At 47.5% G+C, this 23342-nt stretch overlaps 1 protein-coding gene across 1 annotated transcript in view; it reads left to right on the forward strand.

Annotated features, from left to right (window-relative positions):
* LOC126538462 (DNA mismatch repair protein Msh6-like) overlaps window positions 1–23342 on the forward strand; it is a 463753-nt gene that overhangs the window by 258720 nt on the left and 181691 nt on the right. Inside the window, exons 18-19 of the mRNA XM_050185304.3 lie at window positions 21717–21822; window positions 22237–22399. Of these exons, the coding sequence (XP_050041261.2) occupies window positions 21717–21822; window positions 22237–22399 (269 nt within the window). The remainder of the gene's footprint in view (window positions 1–21716; window positions 21823–22236; window positions 22400–23342) is intronic.

Genomic DNA, 23342 nt, shown 5'->3' on the forward strand with positions numbered 1-23342 from the left:
TTCTCCCCAGAATCTTTATCTCCTTAAAAAGAGGTGCACAGTGACAGGCATTGCAGTGCGCAGGCAAGTGCGCGAATTCATTTTTCATTAAGTTTTGTTTGTGTTCCCTGGCTCGATCATTCAGGCACCATCCTGTCTGCCCTATGTAGGACTTGCCACACGCCAAGGGAATTTCGTACACAACTCCTACATTGAATTTTGCATACGGCTTGGTATGGTTCTTGCCACAGCCTTGCCTTCCTTTATGATCACGGGAGGTGCGGGGGCAGAGCCATGCCAGCTTAATAGAGGCTCAAAGGACAAGGGGGACTCCAAACCTGCCTGCGACCTTCCTTAGGTTGTGAGTGACCCTGTGCATATACGGTACCACTTCAGGTCTTACGGTCATAGTAGTTGTCCTCACCCTTGCTTTGCTCCTAGATCCTTTTACCTTCTGTAGGAGGGTTTCCACCACTGGCGTTACCATCGAGTCAAGAAACCCTGCCGTCTTGAGACGGGAAATCGGATTGTCAAAGGGCAAGCTGCATCTTGTGCACACACGACTTGCAGAGAGCCGATTCTAAGCAGAGGATCGCTACTCGTCGTTTAACCCTTTGAGGGTCGAATTATTTTGAAAAAAACTTTCCCAGGTGGTCAAATTAGTTTATTGCGGATCTTGAATCTACAAAATGTATTAAGTCGGGAATAAATAGTAAAAAATAATTAGGAACAGTATTTTGGTGTCGGCATCACTCAGAACTGCAAAATGTTCAATAGTATTTCCGAGCGTGGTACTCCTTGAAACACGGGTCTACGCACAGCGTCTTATCGCAGTCTGCACATCTAAAATGCGTGTCTGTTCTCTTGAAGCGAGGAGTTGTGTTGGCGCACACATGACGTCTCTGCGTGCGGCTGCCTTGGGCAGAGGTCTGAGGCACCCTCTCGCGTAAGCGCGTTGCCGCGGAGAGCGAGACCTCGCGAACGGCGCTGATAAGCAAGTGCTGATAAACAGGCTAAGAGTGGTGCCAATCAAGATAGTAATCAACTTCCGCCGCCCGTGCGAGAGCGTGCCGACAAAAAGAAAAATCACGTTTCGCGCGCCTCCGTTGCGATCGCGCGGCGGAACCGAAACCGCGAAAGCGCGTTGGACCGAGAGCGCGAGTACCTCGCGAACGGCGCTGATAAGCAGGCTAAGAGCAGCGCCAATCAAGATAGAAATCAACTTCCACCGCCCTGCAAGAGAGTGCCGGCAAAGAAAAAAATGACGTTTCGCGCGCCTCCGTTGCGATCAGCGGTGAAACCGAAACCGCCAAAGGGGCGTTGCCGCAGTCTGAGCGACGTGCTGAAGCTAGCAACCAGCTCTGTTTATCTCACCAAGAAGGTAGCACCAATTTCAAACGCATCTTGTAAGTGCTAGGAGGTGGCAGCACCTCCCGATGAGCGCTCATCGTCATTATGGCGCGAAATTTCAAACGGAGGGTCGGAACCGTACCCGTACGGCAAAGACCATGCGGGACAGAAAACCGCCGCCGTACATGTACGGCGAAAACCTTCAAAGGGTTTCTTTGACTGGGAGGAGTCTAAGAGCAAAGCAAGGGTGAGGACGACGAGTTTATGAACAATTCATGGGCCCCAATTTGCAGATGAAGTCATGTTTCGGTTAACGCGATAATGTCGGGTTCGCATGTGTCGATGGCCGATTCCAGTGCAACGCCTTTGTTGATAATGCTTCGGATGTTAGTAAAAAGAAATGAGGTATTCGATAGGTTGCGTTTGTTGTACCATCGCTTTCCTATCTCACAGTGCGAGTCAACTGCCTGGTAACAGGTGCGCGCCCAGGCGCATGTTCTGTATTATCTGCGGCTCTTCATGTTCGTGACGACTCGTTTTTTATGACACACTGACTTATTGGGTCGTAGACATATTGTTTCTTATTTATGATTACCTTTTTGTAATGCACTTGGTAGGTGGGTGCGCCAGGTTGATCTTTAGCAAACTGGAATAGTTCTCGCCTCACTTCACGTGTGGCTGCACAAAAGTTTTTGCGAACGCTTATACTTTTCTCTTTCAGTATTGCTCTTACTGAAAAAACTTTTTCTTTTGATTTGAGATCAGAAAATTTGATGATCATAGGGCGGCATTTGTTTTGTGAATATGATCCTAAGCGATGTGCGTGCTCGATCGTGTTGTCTGACAGGGTGTCAAGCGCACCTGCTAAGATGGACGTTATCTTAAACTCCGATTGTTCCCGCGATTCGTGAGAATCTGGAATGCCTCGAAGAATTTTGTTGCGCCGGGAATGGTCCTCTTGCTCGTTCAGACGGGATTATAAATGGCCAAGATGGGTGTCAACCATCTCGACTGAGTCCTCTACGTGATCAACAGCATGCTCTAGGAGCTGAATCGATTTAGTTTTTGTTTCAAGCTCATCAAGCCTCTTCTGGATTGATGTAACTTGAGCTTCGGTTTTCTTTTGGCTCGTCCTTATATCTTTAACATCAGTCGCCAACTCGTTCTAGACCTTAGCGGAATGAGTTGAGTGCATATGAAGGCCTTTAATGAGGGCAAATATGACTTTCATCTTTTCGGAGGGCTCATCAGGCAATGAATCCATATCAAGCAGGGCTTTAGTTTGCCTGTCAGGGCCCGGATTAGCTTCCACGTCACCAAAACGAAGTAACAAAAAAAGCATTGAAAAACAATCACAGGCAATGTTAGCAAGCACTTCCGGGCACGGAAGCAAGACCAAGCAACGATTATAATTTTTCTTAGCGTACAAAGAGTATGGCTTTTACACCTGGAAAAGGCAGAAGCATGGAAACTGAAGTATACTGCTCCTGGCCATGCCTTTGTGTCCACTGAAGAGACCGCTGCACCGCCATGCATTTATGTCTCTTCCTGGCTGTGACGTCATCGTGCAAGGCCATGCGCAGAAGGATGGGACAACAGCGCTTGCATCTACCCTTGATTTGTTTTGCGGCTGAAAGTCGGGCAGTCGGTAACTGCAGTTGCGGGACGGGAACGGCCATGCACGTGTGGAACATGGCGAGGCTTGCACCGATGATGCTTGCAGCACCAGAAAAGAAGCCAGGTAAGCCTGTAAAAGGCAGAAACGTGGAAACTGAAGCATACTGCTCCTGGCCGTGCCTCCGTGCCCACTGCAACTTAAGACCGCATCAAGACCTGCTGCTTCTGGCCTGGCCTATCCACAACGGTATCCAAATAAATTGCCTCTTGTGCGTCATGTCAGCACTGCAAACGCTCGACATCCCCTCCTGCCGGACTACCTCTCCCTTGCCCGGACGCACCTTTTGAATTTGTTGACATTGATATATATGATCCCTTGCCTTTGACATGCTCCGGTCACCGTTGGATTGTCACTTCGGTCGACCATTTAACAAGATGTGCCGAGACTGCTCCTCTGCGATCCGGTACCACTCCTGAGGTCGGTGACTTTTTCTTGCGCTCCATCGTCTTGCGCCATGGGGCTCCTCGCATTCTTCTGAGTGACCCTGGCAAAGCATTTATTTCCCAAGTTCTCGAGGAAGTTCTTCCGGCCTCTGATACCGTGCACAAATCCACTTCTACCTATCATCCGCAAACCAATGGCCTTACTGAGGGCTTCTACCGTACGCTGTCTGACATGATTTCCATGTACATCCGTCGTGACCACACTGACTGGGATAAAATTCTTCCTTTTGTGACATTCACATATAATATTGCTATTCAACGAACTACCAGATACAGCCCTTTCTTCCTTGTGTATGAACAGTCTCCTTCCACTATAATCGACAGAGAATTCTTTGTAGCACCTTCTTCGCCTAAAACGTGTCTTCCAGAAGATTTTGCTGCCTGAGTTGCACATTGCCGTCAAATCGTCCGGCAAAGCACAGAAGCTACCCAAGCTGAGCGCAAACATTGCTGCGACAACAAACGCCGTGAACTCCATTTTCACCCTAGAGACCAAGTCCTGCTTTAGACTCTAGGTCGGAAATAAGAACAGAACCCTACAAAACTCCGGACGTCTTTGACAGACTGAGGTACAGGAAAAGCCGTAACTGCTCGAACCTTCTCCGGGTCGGGTTGTACTCCGGAAGCATCGGCGCAATGGCCTAGCACTGTAATCTGTCGGCGCCTGAAGTGGCACTTCGACGAGTTCAATTGGAGACCAGCCTTGTGGAAGACATCAAGGATAGCTGCGATGCGCTCAAGGTGCGTCTCAAATGTAGGAGAGAACACAAGGACGTCGTCAAGGTAACAAAGGCAAGTTGACCATTTGAAAGCTCTAAGCAGAGAGTCGATCATCTGCTCGAACGTGGCAGAGGCATTGCATAAACCGAACGGCATAACCTTGAATTGGTAGAGGCCATCTGGAGTGATGAAAGCAGTCTTTTCTTGGTCTTGCTCACCGACGTAAGTCTGCCAATAACCAGATCGGAGGTAGATGGACGAAAAGTATTTGGCACCGTGAACACAGTCAAGAGTGCCGTCGATTCAGTGCCGTGATAAAGGGTAAACGTCCTTTTTAGTAATTTGGCTGAGGTGGTGGTAATCAACGCAGAAACGCCACGAGCCATCTTTCTTTTTGACGAGCACGACCGGCGACGCCCAAGGACTCGACGAGGGCTCAACAATACCTCTGGCGAGCATTTTGTTGACTTCCTGCTGAATAACTTGCCGCTCTGCCGTCGACACGCAGTACGGTCGGCGGTGAATAGGAACTGCATCACCAGTGTTTATCCGATGCTTAACAAGGGACTTCTGACCGAGTGGTCAATTGTCAGTGTCAAATATGTCGCGGTAGGAAAGCAAAAGGCAATATACAGTGGCTGCTTGGTCAGGTGCCAGGTCCGGGGCGACCATGGGACATAATGGGTCGTGAAGGTTCAAGACATCCTGTGGGTAATCAGGAGGATCTGGAGACGCGTCGGCTGCAAAAACAGTGACGTGGTTGCCCCTCGCTGATCGGAACGTGGCCGGAGGGCAGAATGCGTCGTCAGAAAGCCAAGCCCGAAGATTAGGTCATGAGGGCAACTGGTCAGCACGGTGAACAGGACTGGAACTTGGTGGCCAGCAATTCCTATGCGAGCAGTGCACATAACCCTGACGGCAACAGTGGCGCCATTGGCAATGTGTATGGCTCGTGTGATGGCAGGCGTAAGAACTTTTTTGAGGCGACGACGTAGGTTAGCGCTCATTATGGACACTTGGGCTCCTGTATCAATTAACCCTTTCAGACACTGTGTACACAATTGTGTTAAGCAAGATAGTGCGTCAACGGCAAAAGCACTGATGAAAGTAATGATATTATAATGTGTTGCATACATATTGAAACACTTTGAATGGAACTATGCTGCGATCTTGAATAACAAGCAGAATGTTTAACAAATGATTCAAAAAGTAGACAGTTGGGTGTTTTTACTCTGTCTCTGTATATTGTGTGTGGCGTGTTCACTTCTTTCATTGTTTTTCAGAATGTCATGCCCCAGGCATAATTCTTAGGCGTCTGGAAAAGTGCTATTCAAGCTTTTCAAAACAGGAAATACCGTATAATGCGGAATATAGGTCGAGGAGGAATATAGGTCGACCCCCTTACATTGAAGCAAAAAAGTCAACATAAAAAATATAAGGCACAAAACTTCGTTTTATTCAGTGGCGTCACCTGATCATTCGTTTGAGCTGTCTGAACTCTCGTCTGAAGACTGCTGCTTATCACTGGCTGCGTCCCACAACATGTCATCCTCTGTGCCGTCCGAGGAGTTGCTAATGCAACACTTCTTGAATGCCCGTACCACCATATCGTCGGGCAGTGAGCGCCAAGCCTGCGACACCCATGTGGCCACAGTGGAGAGAGGCGGCCTGCGCAGCCGGCCGGTTGGGGTCGTCGGGTTGTCGCCGGCCATCCACTGATTATATTGTTCACGGACAAGGTCTTTAAAAGGCTGGTTGAGCACGATGACCAGTGGCTGAAGTGTTGACGTCATGCCTCCCGGAATGACGGCGAGTTCCGTCCTCCCTTCGTGGAGTGCCTGCTTCACACCTGCGGTCAAGTGCCCGCGAAAGGCATCCAAGACAAGCATGCTCGGACACCGCAGGAGGGCACCAGGTCGCCGATTTCAGACGGTCTTAATCCAATTGAGCATGAGGGCCTCATCCATATAGCCCTTTTCATTCACGCGAACGACAACATCCTGCGGGAAAGCCTCTTTCAGCAGCGTCTTTCTCTTAAAGATTATGTATGGGGGCAGCTTTCTGCCGTCTGCAGTACACGCGAGCATCACCGTGAAGTGCGAATGCTCGTTCCTCGTAGAAAGAAGCTTGACTTCTTTTGCGCCGTTCGCATACTGTGGTGGGCGACGGCATGTCGAACCACACCGGCGTTTCATCAGTGTTGCTGATCTGTCCCAACATGTAGCCATGCTGCTGCCGGAGACGGATAACATAGCACTGGAATTCGACCAGCTTGTCCTCGTATGCCTCTGGCAGCTTCTGACAGATTGATGTGCGCCGTCGAAGTGCGAATCCCTTGCGTCGCATGAAGCGACGAACCCAATAAATGGAGCCCTTGAATTGTTCCTTGGGCAGTCCATATTCTCCGGCGATCTCAATAACTTTGATGCGGATGGGTTGCGCTGTCACTGGCAAAGATCTGGCACGATGCTTGCGGACGAAATCCGCCACCATGTCTTCGAGCTCCGGGTGCACCGCGTGGCGCCCGTGAAAGGATGTCTTCCACGCGTTGCAGGCAGACAGCTTGACTTTCTGCGTTCGCCAATACCGGACGCTTTTTTCCGACGCGCCAAATTGCCGCTGGGCAGAGATGTTCCCATGCATTTCAGCATATTCGATAACTTTCTTTTAAATGCCGCGGTGAACTGACGTCGAGTACTCGTACTCATTTTGCGAGTTCTTGGGAAATGAGCAACGCCAGGAACGATCGCTGCACAAAAAGGGAAGATGGCTTCAGTCCAACTACGTAGGCCGCGTTAACGTTGGCCCGCGTCGGTCACCAAGGGGGGCGATAACGATGTGGATGCCGAGAGGTCTGCGCTCCTACATGTTGCCTGACGACTATTCATGTTGTGCCAAAGGCCGGTATTGGCCTCAAGCTCCACCACTGGAAAAGGTGGCGCCACCGTCGGCGTGACGTGCTATTAGGGATCACGTGGACATAGCGGCCGCGTCGGCTGCTTCGGGAGCGCCGAAGTGAGCTGAAAACGAGAGTTTAAATTCCCTCGTACGCTGCGGTCCTCATTTAGTGGCGAGATTTTCCCGCTTCGAGTGTCTCCTTTACAACGCTTGAAAGCACTACAGTAGGTAGCGGCTGCCTTTGAAGGCGCGCAACATGGTAGGCTGCTGCTTGGTGCCGCAGTGCTGGACGTACGCAACGGAGCCCGGTATCAGCCTTATTCACACGTAGGCGCAGGACAAGAAGCTGCGTGAAGCTTGGCTTGCGAAACATAAAACCGGCAAACAGCCATCGCCTACAACTCGGGTATGCAGCAAGCACAGTTGCGAGGAAGATTTCTGCTACGGCGCCGGGTCTGCAATGTTCGGAAAACGCGCACTGAGGCGCTCGGCCGAGTCCGCTGCCCGACTAATGTCATGACGGTTTGGTCTATGAACTTGTTGATGCTATAGATACTGGCAAGTTCATTAGAGTGGAAAGGGAGCGGTAAGAAGCACATTAAAAGAAAGCATGACATATGGTCCTGTTTGTGTTATGAATTAATGCACTGGATTACAAAAAAGAAGCAGCAGGAAATCGCACGCTGAGAACACCGATAAACATACACTGCGACGCAACACGAGAAATAATATTGAAAAGTCCAATAATTTAGAAGAAAAAAAAAAGATTGAATCGTCGCGACGGCACATAACAGACCCCGTAGGCGTCGAAGTCTCTACAATAAAATTATTTTTTAACAGCTCCGATAGCACCCACGCAACAATGATTGCTTGTATACTGTCAAATGCTCATATTCTGTGGCCTGAAACTCATGGCATGGTGCGAAAACGCGCACGCGGCGAAAGCGAAATAGTGCGCGTACAAGCATGCAGACGCGCAGTCGGTCGCTGCGAATCTGCGATCGCTGCATTGAGGCTTTATTCTATTATTCTATTACGCTCCATTTAGTTATACAAACACTATAAGAACATATTTTACATAGTTTGCTCCCAGCGTTTACCTACCTTTCACACAAGAAGCCGGTTCGGGAGACTCCATCGCGGCGACCGCGCGCAGTGGCGTTCACTGTACGTATTCAGTAAAGAGATAGCGTCTGTAAACGATTCTGTGCTTTCAGTTTGCCCAAGATTATTATTTACACAGTAAAAAACATCTCTCGTTTCGAAAGTACTTAGAGAAATGTCCGGGAGAGCTCGCGCGTGGTGTTTTCAGTGAGCGCTGACATTAAAACCTATGAGGAGTGCGCCGCATGATCCCTCATACTACGCCAGCGAGGCGCTTCTGATAAATGGCGACTCCGTAACTCCTCGCCGCCAATACAAGTCGAGGGGTGACTTTTTAGTAATATTTTTTGTAAAAAAGCTCGACCTATATTCCGCACCATACGGTAGTTTATGTCCTTGTATTTGATGTTGCTGTATCAGTTTTCGCATAGAGTTCACATTCTCTAAAGTTGACAAAACTCACCAAACAATGGAAAATTATTGCTCCTTCCTGCAGCTGTACACTTTCTATGATTCTGAAGATGCAAGAAATGTGGTGAAAGCAAGTTTTCAATCAACAGGATAAATTGGCGTCTGAAAGGGTTAATGCTGTCAACGGAACACCGTCTGCGTCTACTTCAATTAGGTTCGTTTTGGTGAGGAGCATCAGTGGAGGATTTGGACAGGACGAACGTGATGCGGCACTACGTCCAAGAGCTGCATGGCCTAGTTTTCCATCCGGCATGGTCCACAATTGGTTTGCGACGAATAGCGGCGTGGCTGGGGTGACGAGGACCGACGGCGCTGAGGTGACGGCAAGCGAGCAGGACGACTGACATCAACGGATACATCAGAGATAGGAGGCATATGGTGAGGCGAGTAACTGCGCGAGTCGGCATATTGGCGAGGAGACGGGGAAAAGGAGCTTGAATACAGCGACGTCCAGGAGGGGCGGCAGTGGCGAGTGATGTAGCCAATGTGGTGGCAACGGAAGCAAATGGACTTGTCGTCCAGAGTTCTTCACTCGACAGGGTTGCGGTATCTAAGATGGGAATACAGATCGCCGTGAGGCAGAGCAGTCAGCACTAGTCGGGCGTCAGGTCGGGAGACGGAGCAGGCAACAGGAAAACCTAGGTTTGCAAATTCTTGCTGTAAAACTGCCTGAATGAGGGTGATCGCTGGGGCTGGTTGGTCAATGATGGGTTCATGTGGCCATGAATGGAACAGCGCAGGACTTGTAGCCTCGAGTTCGTGGTGAAGCGGTAAGGTCAACACAAGACGACGTCGCAACCGTGTTAAGGAGCCGGGAGAACTGTGGAATGACACAGCGGCTTTTGATGAGCTCAAAGCAGCAGCACTCCTTGACAATGACGTCGATGGTGGACATATTGTTGAAGACCAACAAGTTGAAGTCATCGTCCTTGATACCTGTAAGTACGGGGCTGACTTTGTTAACCTCGGCCATTTTCTTGTCAACTTTCCGGCAAAGGGCAAACACGTCTTGTATGTACGAGACATACGATTCATTAGAAGGCTGTACTCGGGTAGAAAGCTCTTTTCTAGCAGCCAGCTGCCGACCGATGAGATTTCCAAAGAGGTCGACGATCTTCTCCTTGAAAGCATACCAGCTTGAGATCTCGTCCTCGAGTGTCCGGAACCAGACAGAAGGAGTTCCGCCCAAGTAGAATAGGACATTGGCTAGCATAATGGTAGGGTCCCAGCGGTTGTCTTGGCTAACATGCTCATACAGGTTGAGCCAGTCCTCAACGTTGACATTATCTTGCCCAGAGAATATGCCAGGATCGCAGGGATTGGTAACTGTAACATACGTTGTTGTCGGGGTCATAGGAGTAGAAGGAGACGAGGTGTCATCACCGGGAGTCATGGCGGAAAGCAGGACGGTGCGGCCGCTGCAGAGCTCCGTGGGGAGGACTGGGAACGGCCCCCTCCACCACAATGTTACGCGAAGGAGAAGTCAGTAACACGAGCAACTATTTACAAGTTATATTTACAACAGTGGTTGCAGCACTGACTGGTTACATTCACAGCGGGAGCCCAGTTTGTTCTTTCTCCTCTTTTATCGAGTGATTGCGCCATGCGCCTCATTCAAACAAGCAAATATCGCACACGTGTAGCAATATAGTAAGGATGTCACTAGGCTAGACTACTAGTCAGATCGGCATCGCTCATCATCATCAGCCTTGTTACGCCCACTGCAGGGCAAAGGCCTCTCCCATACTTCTCCACCAACCCCGGTCATGTACTAATTGTGGCCATGTCGTCCCTGCGAACTTCTTAATCTCGTCCATCCACCTCACTTTCTGCCGCCCTCTGCTACGCTTCCCTTCCCTTGGAATCCAGTCCGTAACGCTTAATGACCATCGGTTATCTTTCCTCCTCATTACATGTCCTGCCCATGCCCATTTCTTTTTCTTGATTTCAACTAAGATGTCATTAACTCACATTTGTTCCCTCACCCAATCTGCTCTTTTCTTATCCCTTAACGTTACACCCATCATTCTTCCTTCCATAGCTTGTTGCGTCGTCCTCAATTTAAGTAGAACCCTTTTCGTAAGCCTCCAGGTTTCTGCCCCGTACGTGAGTACCAGTAAGACACAGCTGTTGTACACTTTTCTCTTGAGGGATAATGGCAACCTGCGGTTCATGATTTGAGAATGCCTGCCAAATGCACCCCAGCCCATTCTTATTCTTCTGATTATTTCCGTCTCATGATCCGGATCCGTGGTCCCTACCTGTCCCAAGTAGATGTATTCCTTTTCCACTTCCAGTGCCTCGTTACCTATCGTAAACTGCTGTTCTCTTCCGAGACTGTTAAACATAATTTTAGTTTTCTGCTGATTAATTTTTAGAATCACCCTTCTGCTTTGCCTCTCCAGGTCAGTGAGCATGCATTGCAAAGGCAATATCATCGGCGAATTTCAAGTTACTAAGGTATTCTCCATTAACGTTTATCCCCAATTCTTCCCAATCCAGGTCTCTGAATACCTCCTGTAAACACGCTGTGAATAGCATTGGAGAGATCGTATCTCCCTGCCTGGCGCCTTTCTTTATTGGGATTTTGTTGCTTTCTTTATGGAGCGCTACGGTGGCTGTGAAGCCGCTATAGATATCTTTCAGTATTTTTACATACGGCTCGTCTACAACCTGATTCCGTAATGCCTCCATGACTGCTGAGGTTTCGACAGAATCAAACGCTTTCTCGTAATCAATGAAAGCTATATATAAGGGTAGGTTATATTCCGCACATTTCTCTATCACCTGATTGATAGTGTGAATATGGTCTATTGTTGAGTAGCCTTTACGGAATCCTGCCTGGTCCTTTGCTTGACAGAAGTCTAAGGTGTTCCTGATTCTATTTGCGATTACCTTAGTAAATAGTTTGTAAGCAACTGACAGTAAGCTGAACGGTCTATAATTTTTCAAGTCTTGGGCGTCCCCTTTCTTATGGATTAGGATAATGTTAGCGTTTTTCCATGATTCCGGTACGCTCGAGGTCATTAGGCATTGCGTATACAGGGTTGCCAGTTTCTCTAGAACAATCTGCCCATCATCCTTCAACAAATCTGCTGTTACCTGATCCTCCCCAGCTACCTTCTCCCTTTGCATAGCTCCCAAGGCTTTCTTTACTTCTTCGGGCTTTACCTGTGGGATTTCGAATTCCTCTAGAGTATTCTCTCTTCCATTATCATCGTGGGTGCCACTGGTACTGTATAAATCTCTATAGAACTCCTCACCCACTTGAACTATCTCATCCATATTAGTAGTGATATTGCTGGCTTTGTCTCTTAACGCATACATCTGATTCTTGCCAATTCCTAGTTTCTTCTTTACTGCTTTTAGGCTTCCTTCGTTCCCGAGAGCATGTCCAATTCTATTCATATTATACTTCCTTATGTTTGCTGTCTTACGCTTGTTGATTAACTTCGAAAGTTCTGCCAGTTCTATTCTAGCTGTAGGGTTAGGGGCTTTTATACATTGGCGTTTCTTGATCAGATCTTTCGTCTCCTGCGGTAGCTTACTGGTATCCTGTCTAACGGAGTTACCACCGACTTCTATTGCACACTCCTTAATGATGCCCACAAGATTGTCGTTTATTGCTTCAACACTAAGGTCCTCTTCCCGAGTTAAAGCCGAATACGTGTTCTGTAGCTTGATCTGGAATTCCTCTATTTTCCCTCTTACCGCTAACTCATTGATCGACTTCTTATGTACCAGTTGCTTCCGTTCCCTCCTCAGGTCTAGGCTAATTCGAGTTCTTACCATCCTATGGTCACTGCAGCGCACCTTGCCAAGCACGTCCACATCTTGTATGACGCCAGGGTTAGCGCAGAGTATGAAGTCTATTTTATTTCTATTTTCGCCGTTCGAGCTCCTCCACGTCGACTTTCGGCTTTCCCGCTTGCAGAAGAAGGTATTCATTATCCGCATATTATTCTGTTCCGCAAACTCTACTAATAACTCTCTCCTGCTGTTCCTAGTGCCTATGCCATATTCCCCCACTGCCTTGTCTCCAGCCTGCTTCTTGCCTACCTTGGCATTGAAGTCGCCCATCAGTGTAGTGTATTTTGTTTTCACTCTACCCATCGCCGATTCTATGTCTTATCCACATTACACACTATCTTACATGGAACATCCATATAAATTACATTGACGGTAACGCTAATCGCGTGCTTGGGTTTTTACGGCATAATTTTTCGTCGGCAACTGCAGCTGTCAAGTTACTTCTGTACAAATCCTTAGTGAGGCCTAAACTTGAATATGCATGCTCCATTTTCGGCCCTTATACTCTAAAGCTAAAGAGTAGCATCAAATCCATTCAAAACCGAGCTGCTCGTTTTATTCTTTCAAATTATTCTCGTCATGCAAGTGTCTCATCAATGAAACTAACCCTTGGCTTGCCTAACCTAGAGTTACGTCGTAAATACTTTCGCCTATGCCTTTTTCATAAGATTTATTACACTAATGAAACACTTAAGGATGAACTAATCTCCCCGCCATCATACATATTGCCACGCACGGATCATCGTTTTAAGGTTGAAGTTCCAACTTGTCGCACCAACGTTTGTTTTGATTCCTTTTTACCAAGAACGACGAATGACTGGAACCACCTGCCTGCCTCCATCACTGCCATTTTTGACGCCACAAACTTCAAGAATTTCGCCAACGAATTTATTTGTAATAATCTCCACTCTTCTCTGTAATGCCCCGGGGCTTGAGAGTATGACAATAAAGTTTTTTGTTATGAGCTCCATAACCAGCCTGTATTAGAAGTTTCCCAATATAAGTACTTAGGCGTGGCTCTCAACTAATAAGCTTGCTTGGTCGGAGCATATATTGGACATTTCTTCATCAGCCCTGTGGAAGCTGTGGTTCCTTAAAAGAAAACTTAAACATGCTCAAGTTAGTACCAAGATGTTAGCTTACAATACATGTATTCAGTCAAAACTAAAGTGTGCTACTGAAGTTTGGGATCCTCATTATAAGAAGAATGTTATGCAAGTCGAAAGAGTTCAAAAAAAGAAGGCAATAAGATTTATTTTTGATGGATACAGAAGGAACGATTCTCCATCCTTATTGATGCAGAAGTACAATGTACTGACTCTAGAGGTTCGCCGGAAAATTTGTCGTCTTGGCTTTCTTCACAACCGTCTTGCAGGGAAAACTAAATTAATACTTCCCAATTGCATAAAACCTTTAACTACAACGACAACTAGACAAAGCCATGAATACTCTTTATCGCCAATTTTCGCTAGAACCAACGCACACAAGTACACTTTTTCCCCCGAACAGTGTCAGAATGGAATTCCTTGCCCCGACAGATTTTTGAATCCGCCAACCTTATGAAGGTGCTCGAGTCTCATATTGTAAACTTCGATGGTTGAATTTTGCTACAGTCTTCGTGTTCTGTTGATTTTTGCTGTTGTTGATCTTCGTTTCATTGTATGTATCCTTTGTAGCCCCTCCTGCTAGAGCCAAATTACTGGCCTGCAGTTTTGTGTAAATAAATAACTAAATAACTAACTAAATAAATAAATAAAAAAAACAGCAGCTGAGAATCCCGAGAGGCTGTTGCCACTTTGTCGTCTTCACTTCACTGTTGCCACTTTGCCACTTTGTCGTCTTCACTGTCGATGACCTTGACCTCTTTTTCCCACCGTAACAATATTTCTACTATATTGCTTCAGCTCGACAATCTCCAGCTTAGCTTCCCGCAGGTCCCTCCGCAGTTCTGCATTTTCATTGCGGCACTAATCCCAGATTTTACTGCGTCTATTTCTTTGCGGAAAGCCTCTACGTCAGTTCTAAAGTGCTCAAAGTTCTCGTTCATGAAGCTAACTGCATCTCGAACACCTCCAAAGTCGCCAAATATTTTAGTGCTCGAGGAAGTGACCTTTGAAATTTCACCTTTCACTTCAGTTGAAGACACATAGAGTCTCCCCACTAGATCAGCTAAAAACTTAGCGACCTCTTTAATGCTGTTTGGTTGCTTCTTAGTCAGGGCCTCTGTAACATTGCCTATGCCACCAGAGTTCTTATCCGCCATGGTTTTAGACACATGAAATAAAATTCCATAAAGATGCTGTTATGTACACAAAGTAAGAGGCACACAGTTCAAACAACTAAAAAAGAAACACTGGTTTGACTACAATGCCCAATAAAAACTCAGCAGCAGCAGCAGCGACAGACCTAGTGGTGCATACGACATCATTATAAAAGTCGACTAACCTGCAAAGAGCGCGGACAGTAGGTTAGGATGCGTCCTTTCGTTGCCGCCACTACTGCCTGAGTGAAGCCAGTTCCAAAAAGAGAACGCCCCCAGAACCGACTTGATAACAAGCTTGAAACTGCAGCGGGCTCGGGTAGATGGCGGTTTCGGCAGCGCCATCCAGGTCACTTTTCTCGATGATATGCCAGTATCTGTAGAGTGTGCAGACAGTAGGTTAGGATGCATCCTTTCGTCGCTGCCGCTGCTGCCTGAGCAAGGATAAATAGCGAATATCTCGGCTACCTTCGATTTGCAGATGACATTGTCTTGTTCAGCAACACTGGAGACGAGTTACAACAAATGATTGAGGACCTTAACAGAGAGAGTGTAAGTGTGGGGTTGAAGATTAATATGTGGAAGACAAAGATAATGATGAATAGATTGGCAAGGGAACAAGAGTTCAGGATCGCCAGTCAGCCTCTAGAGTCTGTGAAAGAGTTCGTTTACTTAGGTCAACTAATCACAGGGAACCCTGATCATGAGAAGAAAATTCACAGAAGAATAAAAGGGAGTTGAATTGCATACGGCAGACATTGTCAGCTCCCGATTGTCAGCTCCTGACAATTATCATTGAAAAGGAAGGTGTACAATCAATGCATTTTACTGGTGCTGACATATGGGGCAGAGACTTGGAGACTGACAAAGAAGCTTGAGAACAAGTTAAGGACCGCGCAAAGAGCGATGGAATGAAGAATGGTAGGCATAACGTTAAGAGACAGAAAGAGAGTGGTTTGGATCGGGGAGCAAACGGGTATAGCCGATATTCTAATTGATGGTAAGAGAAAAAAAATGGAGCTGTGTAGGTCAAGTAATGCGCAGGTTAGACAACCGTTGGACCATTAGGGTTACAGAATGGATACCAAGAGAAGGGAAACTGGTATTTTCTTGTTTTCTTGCTTTTTGTTTTTGTCAGAAAAAGGACCACACATGACCTAGGTTGCTATATACGCTGTTATTGGTCATTTCTCGACATATTCCGCCACCTTTACGTTGGTGCCTTATTGAGTAAGTAAGGTAATAAATATTAGCTCATTAAACTTAAATATTAAATAATTGCTTGTTGGTAGTTAAAGAGAAGGAAAAGCTGAACTAGCATTAATGAAAAATTGTATCGTGACGATGAACAGCACGAACTCAGAAAACAATGAATGCATGTTTATTGCGGTTCGTACATTTATAGGGCCGTGGGGAGAGAAGGTAGGAGTTAACAGGAGAGGGTAAAGGAGCACGTTGCACTGAACCGGCTGCTGATAGCAGGCAAGTATTGATACCTGATATGATACATCCACCCCCCCTTTTAATGTTCGTCATTGGCCATCGGTAATTTGTTGAAAGTTCATGTTGTAGGCTATAACCGCATGGGTGGCCTTGTGGGTCGCGTGGACCGCCTTGGCAGTGTAGGCAGTGGCGGCAGTGGAGGTTGTGCCGTCGCACCAGTGACTGCAGGGTCCTGTGGCGATGATGGGGCATGCTGGGTTTCAGTTGGTTGGTTCTCAGGTTGTTTGTTCTCAGCGGAGTTGCTGTCATCCGATGAGCATGAAGCTAATCGCTCCCTGGTCGCGAGCAAGTGCTGCCGGTTGCGCTGCAGAACGGCGTCATCGGCTTGAACTAGGTAGGACCGCCGTCCGGCCGGTGCGATCACCTGACCTTTTCTTGCCCATGAGGACCCTCTTATGCGCACGACATCACCTTTTTCAAGGGGTGGCAAGTCCCGGCAGTAGTGTCGTGACTGCTTGTGCTTGCTGACCTGGGTGATCAGCTGCGGGTGGAAGTCCGGCAAGGGGGTGCGAAGGCTCCTTCCTTGAAGCAGCTCTCCAGGCAACCGGCCGTCTTCCAAAGGACTTGTTCTGTAATTTAATACGCCAAGCCAAAAATCCTCATTTCCTTCGCTTGTCTCTTTAAGAATCCTTTCGATCACTTGTACGCCCTTTTCCGCAAGGCCATTGGAGCGCGGAAATTGTGGGCTAGATGCCACATGCTTAAAGTCATACAGTTTTGAAAAGCGTGCAAACTCGCGGGAAGAAAATTGCGGTCCGTTATCGGTGCAAACTTGTGATGGTATGCCATATCTTGAAAACATTGCGCTAAGTCTTTCGATGATAGTACACGCACTGAGATCGGGCAACTTCTCGATGTCTGGGAAGTTTGACATCGCGTCATAAGCGCACAAATAATACTTTCCTCTGTATTGAAATATATCGACACCAAGTCGCTGCCAGGCTTGGGTCGGTGTTGAACGAAGCATTAGTGGTTCTGCGGGCTGACTGTAAGCATACTTTCTGCAGATTCCATATTTCTGGTTCCGTGCTTCTATGTCAGAATTTATTCCGAGCCAGTAAACGAGTTGCCTAGCTCTTGCTTTGCTCTTAGCGATACCAAGATGTCCTGCATGAATCCGCTTTAATGTCTCAGCATGCATGCTCGTGGGAATTATCACTTAATTGCCTTTCATGAGTATGCCGTTTACCAATGACAGCTCCGATGCAACAGACTTTAGGCAACCTTCTATGGGCTTGCCTGTCGAAATGCATTCTACAACAACCTGCAGAGAAGGATCCGCTGAAGTCTCGCGCAGAAGGTGCGTCATTGTTCTTTCATTCACGGTTGTCGACAGTATCTTGATGGCGTGCACTTCGTCATCCGTGTCCACCTTGACGTCGCTCTCAGGGATCGGCGACCTTGACAGCATATCGGCGAGGTCCATCTGTTTGCCTGGAACGTATGATAGTGTGTAGTTGTACTTTAGTAGTCGCAAAAAGAAACGCTGAACTCTGGGCGGCATGTCCCCAATTGCTTTTTTCGCTATATCCATTAGCGGCCGGTGGTCACTTTCCAAGAGAACCGGACGGTCGTACACAAAGTGATGAAATTTCTCGCATCCATAGACAAGAGCAAGTGCTTCTTTCTCGATTTGCGAATATCGCTGTTCGGTTTCTGTCAAGACTCGTGACGCATATGCCACCGGCCTGAAGGCGGCACCTTGACGCTGCAGCAGGGCTGAGCCTACGCCAGCTTGTCAGGCGTCTGATGTCACTTTTGTTTCTTTGGTTGGATCAAATATTGCCAGGAACGGTGCTTCGGTCAGTGCTTTGCAAATTTCCTGCCAGTCCCTCTCGTGATTAGGTGTCCACTCAAAGAGCACGTCCTGCTTGATAAGGGACTGCAACGCAATTGTTCGCTGAGCTAGTGCTGGCAGGTATTTGCTGAAGTAGTTCATAACGCCAATCATTCTTTGCAATGCTTGTTTATCTTGCAGTTTTGGCATTTCAACAAGGCTCTTCACTAGAGCGGGGTTTGGTCTTATGCCTCTGCTGCTAATAATGTCGCCCAAGAATGCAATTTCTTCAACGCCGAACTGGCATTTTGCCGCATTGAACGTTAAGCCTGCCCCTTCAGCTGCGGATAAAACACTTCGCAGCCTTTCGTCATGCTCTGCCCTAGTTGTGCCCCAAATGAGTACATCATCGACGTACACGCGCACACCTGGAAGTCCATCAAATATCTCATTCAGAGCTTTCTCGAATGCTTCGCTGGCCGACGCAATGCCGAAAGGGAGCCGCAGAAAATGATAACGTCCAAAGGGCGTTGAAAACATGCAAATTTTAGACGACTCCTCATCTAACGGAATTTGATGGAACCCAGCTTTCACGTCCAGACGTTAAAAAAATTTTGCACCTGTCAGCTCAACCTCAATGTCCTCTCGACGAGGCATCTGATAATGTTCGCGCTTCAGGCTGTCGTTAATTTGCCTAGGGTCGACACATACTCCCAGCTTGCCATCTTTTTTACGCACGATAACTAATGGGCTTACCCAGTCGGTCGGGTTGCTCATTTTCCGTACGATGCCTTCTTGTTCCATTCTGTCCATTTCGGCACGCAGCGGCTGCTGAAGAGACGGGCACTCTTCGCGCCGGCCGAACGACAGGTACGGCGTCCTTGCGGAGTATTATTCTGTGTTTTCGCTGAAGGCATCCAGTTCCTTTGAACAGTCCAGGAAACTGCTGGGCTACGTCCCCTGCTGTGGTCGTGACTGCCTCTACCACTCGTTGGATCAGGCCCAATCTCTCGCTTGTCTCGAGTCCCAGTATCGCTTGGTGGTTCTTTTTTACCACGAAAAAGTCAGCGGCTATATCACAGTCTCCCACTATAACTTTTGTTGCAACCTTGCCGCAATGTTTGATGAGCCCACCATTATACGAGCGGAGTGTCGCGCCAGACGGCATGAATGCTGCAATGCGCAGCTTGCGGTACACTGACAAGGGTATGATGTTTGCTTGTGAGCCGGTGTCGACTTTGAACGAAACTTCTAGGCCACCAATGTTCGCCTTGACCCGCCAGTCGCGATTGTTGTCGATGGTTCCAACAGCGACGTTTAGCACTTCGAAGTTGTCTTCATGCTGAATCTCGTTTACGCCTGTTGATCTGCAACAAGATGCGAAGTGGTTGAGCCCCTGGCATGTGTGGCATGTTTTCCCATACGCTGGGCAACGGCGTGGGGCGTGTATTCGGCCGCAGCGAGTACATCTGTTATCCTGTTCAGGATGCTTCGGTACTTTCGGCGTTTGCCTGCTCGAACTAATCGCGTCCACTGCAGTCTCGTCCTTTCGCGTGTTCCAAACTTCGCTCTCACGGGCTGCAGTCTCTGCCGTCTTGCATATCGTGACAGCTTTTTCCAGCGTCAGCTTTTTGTCCCTTAGCATCTTCTCCCGAAGCTTGGCGGAGTTCGTGCCAAAAACGATTTGGTCACGCACCAGGTCGTCGACCATGTTGCCGAAGTTTCAGTACCTGGCTTGTTTCTTCAGGTCCCGCAGAAACTGCTAGAAGGATTCCCCTTCAGCTTGAAGGCGAGTGCGAAAGATGTATCTTTCATGCACGTCGTTTTGCTGGTCGACGCAGTATGACTCAAAGTTGGCGACCACCGTGTCATAGTCCTCTTTGCTTTCTCCCGCGGAAAAAGTAAAATTATTGAAGACTTCCAAGGCGTCTTCACCCGCCAAGCAGAGAAACTGAGCTGTTTTCACTGCGCTGGATCTTGGCTTTTCGGTGCACGAAGTTGCTTGCCAAAAAATTTAAAACTTTTGTTTGAAGATGCTCCAGCTCTTACCGCAGTCTCCGTTGATGCGCAGTCACTCTGGTGGTCTGATGCTGTCCATTCTTGCGTTGTAGTTGCGATGGCCTTGCTGCTCACAGACGAGGGTGCCTATCCCATTTCTGATGCCATGTATCGTGACGATGAACATCACGAACTCAGGAAACAATGAATGCATGTTTATTGCGGTTCATACATTTATAGGGCCGTGGGGAGAGAAGGTAGGAGTTAACAGGGGAGAGGGTAAGGGAGCACGTTGCACTGAACCGGCTGCTGATAGCAGGCAAGTATTGATACCTGATATGATACAAAAATCAGCAGCATGTTACAGTTTCATAAAGCGTGAGGGTGAAAGCCTGCTGTACACGTGGTAATGCATTAAGTTATCGATTGGAGGGGTCAGATCTTGCAAAGCATGACAAGACGCAGTGTGGAGTAAATGTAGGTTGACCTCCTCAATGACACATGCGAGCACCTATGCTTTACCTAAAGCTTATTTCGATCTTTCTTTTGTTCTTTCCTTTGTTCTTCCTTTCATTTCGTTTCTTCATTCATATTCACCCATTGAATTTTGCTTGCTTATGCAGGTATGAGCCATTCCTTATCTTCTTTTTTTTTTGGGGGGGGGGGGGGGGGTATGAGGCATTGCTGCTGATGATATTTTTTGGTACAACTCCTTTACTTTTGTTTTTATCACCGGACTACAGACTGCTTTTTTTCAGGTATGAGCCATTGCAACAAGCCACTTAGGGCTCTCACCTTAAAAGCCTGCCAACATAGAGTGGGTGTTGTTCGATTTAGTTGGCACATTCAGGATGTGAGCTAGTGGTGGTTTCTGAGAAACCTGTATGGGTTTCCTTTTTAGCTTCATGGTACACTCGGGTGAATGACAATTTTTCCCTGTCATGAATTTTGCTTGCCTAGTGGGCTTTTGCAGAACTGATTTTCTGTGACCTAATAGTGTTCTGCAAAGTCAAATAAACAACACCATTTTTTTCATCTGTCTCTATTTTACTGATATTGACCATTACCAAGCTGCTCTAGGACATGTATTTACTCTCCATAATGGACAATTAATGCACCACATCTGTTCCAAATTGCCAAATTTGCTGCTCCAAAACTTCCTTGGCCGCTTTCATCCCTGCTATTGGTGACCAATCGCCCTGACCTTCGTGCATGCTTTTGTACTTTGCAAAAATATTCGCCGCTTTTGTTGCCATTCTCTCTGTCTACATTGCATTATCATTTCCTGTTGACTCGGACGAATCTTGTATGGGTCCAGCTGATGTGTCGCCGTTTGGGGAAGTAGTAGCATTCAGGTGCAGTGTGTGTTGTCTCCGCATCGAGCCAATGTCAGGGAGCACTCGCCGTGACAAAGTCTGCTACTGCATCAGCCGGGGTGGCCTGTCCATGCCGCACTCGGCACTCCTTTTGCACTGAAAACCACCTGAAACGCTCACTTGGGCAGCTTTGAGTGTGAAGGCATCAACGGTGCACGCAACATGGGGCACTGTGCACACCTCTACACTGAATACATCAAATATATGAAAAATTGAATAGTCGATATTTGATTTGCAAATTGAATTATTCCAGCATTGAATATTTGTCTGGATTCAATAATATGTGAGTATACTTTCATTCCTGTAGAAATTGTATTCTATCTAAAGAGGCAACCAATGTCTTGCACAGATCCTGGATGGTGTGAGCCTGCAAAATCTGGAGGTGCTGCGAAATCCATCTGGTGGTACCGAGGGAACCCTGCTGGCAACCATGGACTTCTGCTGCACACCATTTGGTGCGTTGCTCGTTTGTGCCACTCGTTGGTGGATGGTTCGTAATGTGGCTTCCTGCCAAAGCAGGGACACTTGACATTTGGCTGCTGTGTTATTGCTCACCATAGCAGCTACTAAATGTCAGCATTCTGAATATGTAAGTGAAAAAGTTGTGGAAATTTGCGACAGGCCTTATACTGCTGCTTTTGCATGCTTTAAATAAAAAGAAATGTGGGCTGCTTCACAGTGCTGAGCGCACTTTCTGTGGTTTTAGGAGAAATAACGTAATATTGAAAGCATTTTTCTTCGTTTCTTGAAGACCTGCAAATATGCTGAAGAGTGTGTGAGCATTTCCTATGGGCCTAAGAACTGCAGCTTTCTCAAAATCATTTAGACATAGCGCACAGGTGCATTCTTTCTTAACTGCTGTTTTTCAGGCAAGCGGCTGTTTCAGCAGTGGCTGTGCTCCCCTCCATGCCAAGTGCAGGTGATTGAGGATCGACAGCGGGCAGTCAACGACCTGCTGCGCTTCCCTCATGAGGTTCAGCAGACACGTGAGCTACTGCGCTCATTGCCAGACCTCGAAAGGCTGCTTGCCAGGTGATTGCATCATCACTGGGGCAATTCGGTAGCTGCTCACTGACATGGCACAGTGTATTACGTTAAAGTATGTTTTAATGCAATTAGCTTTTTTTCACAATCCTCCATGCATTCTCCTGTGTATGTCTTTCCAACCATACACCATGATGCTACGCCTCAGCCGTAGGGAGCCTGTTCGGCAGTCCCCGTGTAATATGATATGCTGCCCATACACGGTTGGAGCGGTTCTGTCCTCGCATGACGTATTAGCACTCGTGGGGCTGCCCTTTGTTACACTGTCAGTTTAACGGAGTCGGCAAAATCAGATGGTTTGCTTCTTTCTGATTTTGCAACTCGGGATATTCATGGCATGCTTGCAAGAGCAGGGGTACAGGGTCCGGATGTCCTGATCCCCCTCCTAACTGTTTGTTGTGGCAACAGCAAAATTTTCTCCCGCCCTCCCGGAGGTTCAAAAATGATTAAATATATTGCTCGAGAGTGACAAGTACTGAAATTTTCCATGTGCGAGCTGTTTACCTCAAATAAAACAATTCCAGCAGAACCCATCTCGTGACGAATGTCGACATTGTCATTAGCATAGAAGCTGTGTAGCAATAGCACACCTCGCATTACTACCACCACCACCGAATAAATGTGTTGTACTGTGTAAGGTGTCGCGTATGCATGCAGTGGAGTATCCATCGAACATGCTGCGCCGTCTAGTGGCACTGTCGCGAAATGTTGATGTGGTGCCAGTGGGAATTCAGACAAAATTGTCTCAATATTAGGGTTCGAATATTCGATATATTTCGTGTAAAATACCCGCGAAGCCTCTCGTGCTCGGTGGCATCCAAGCGATCGTTTCACTTCGTTTTCGTTGTAAAAGGAGTGCCATGGGCATCGCCGGCGGGCCACCCTGGCTGATGTGGTAGTGGACTGTGTCGCTTCAAGCACTCAAAGTTCC

This window comes from Dermacentor andersoni, chromosome 4 (genome assembly GCF_023375885.2).
Source record: "Dermacentor andersoni chromosome 4, qqDerAnde1_hic_scaffold, whole genome shotgun sequence".
Lineage (NCBI taxonomy): Eukaryota > Metazoa > Arthropoda > Arachnida > Ixodida > Ixodidae > Dermacentor > Dermacentor andersoni.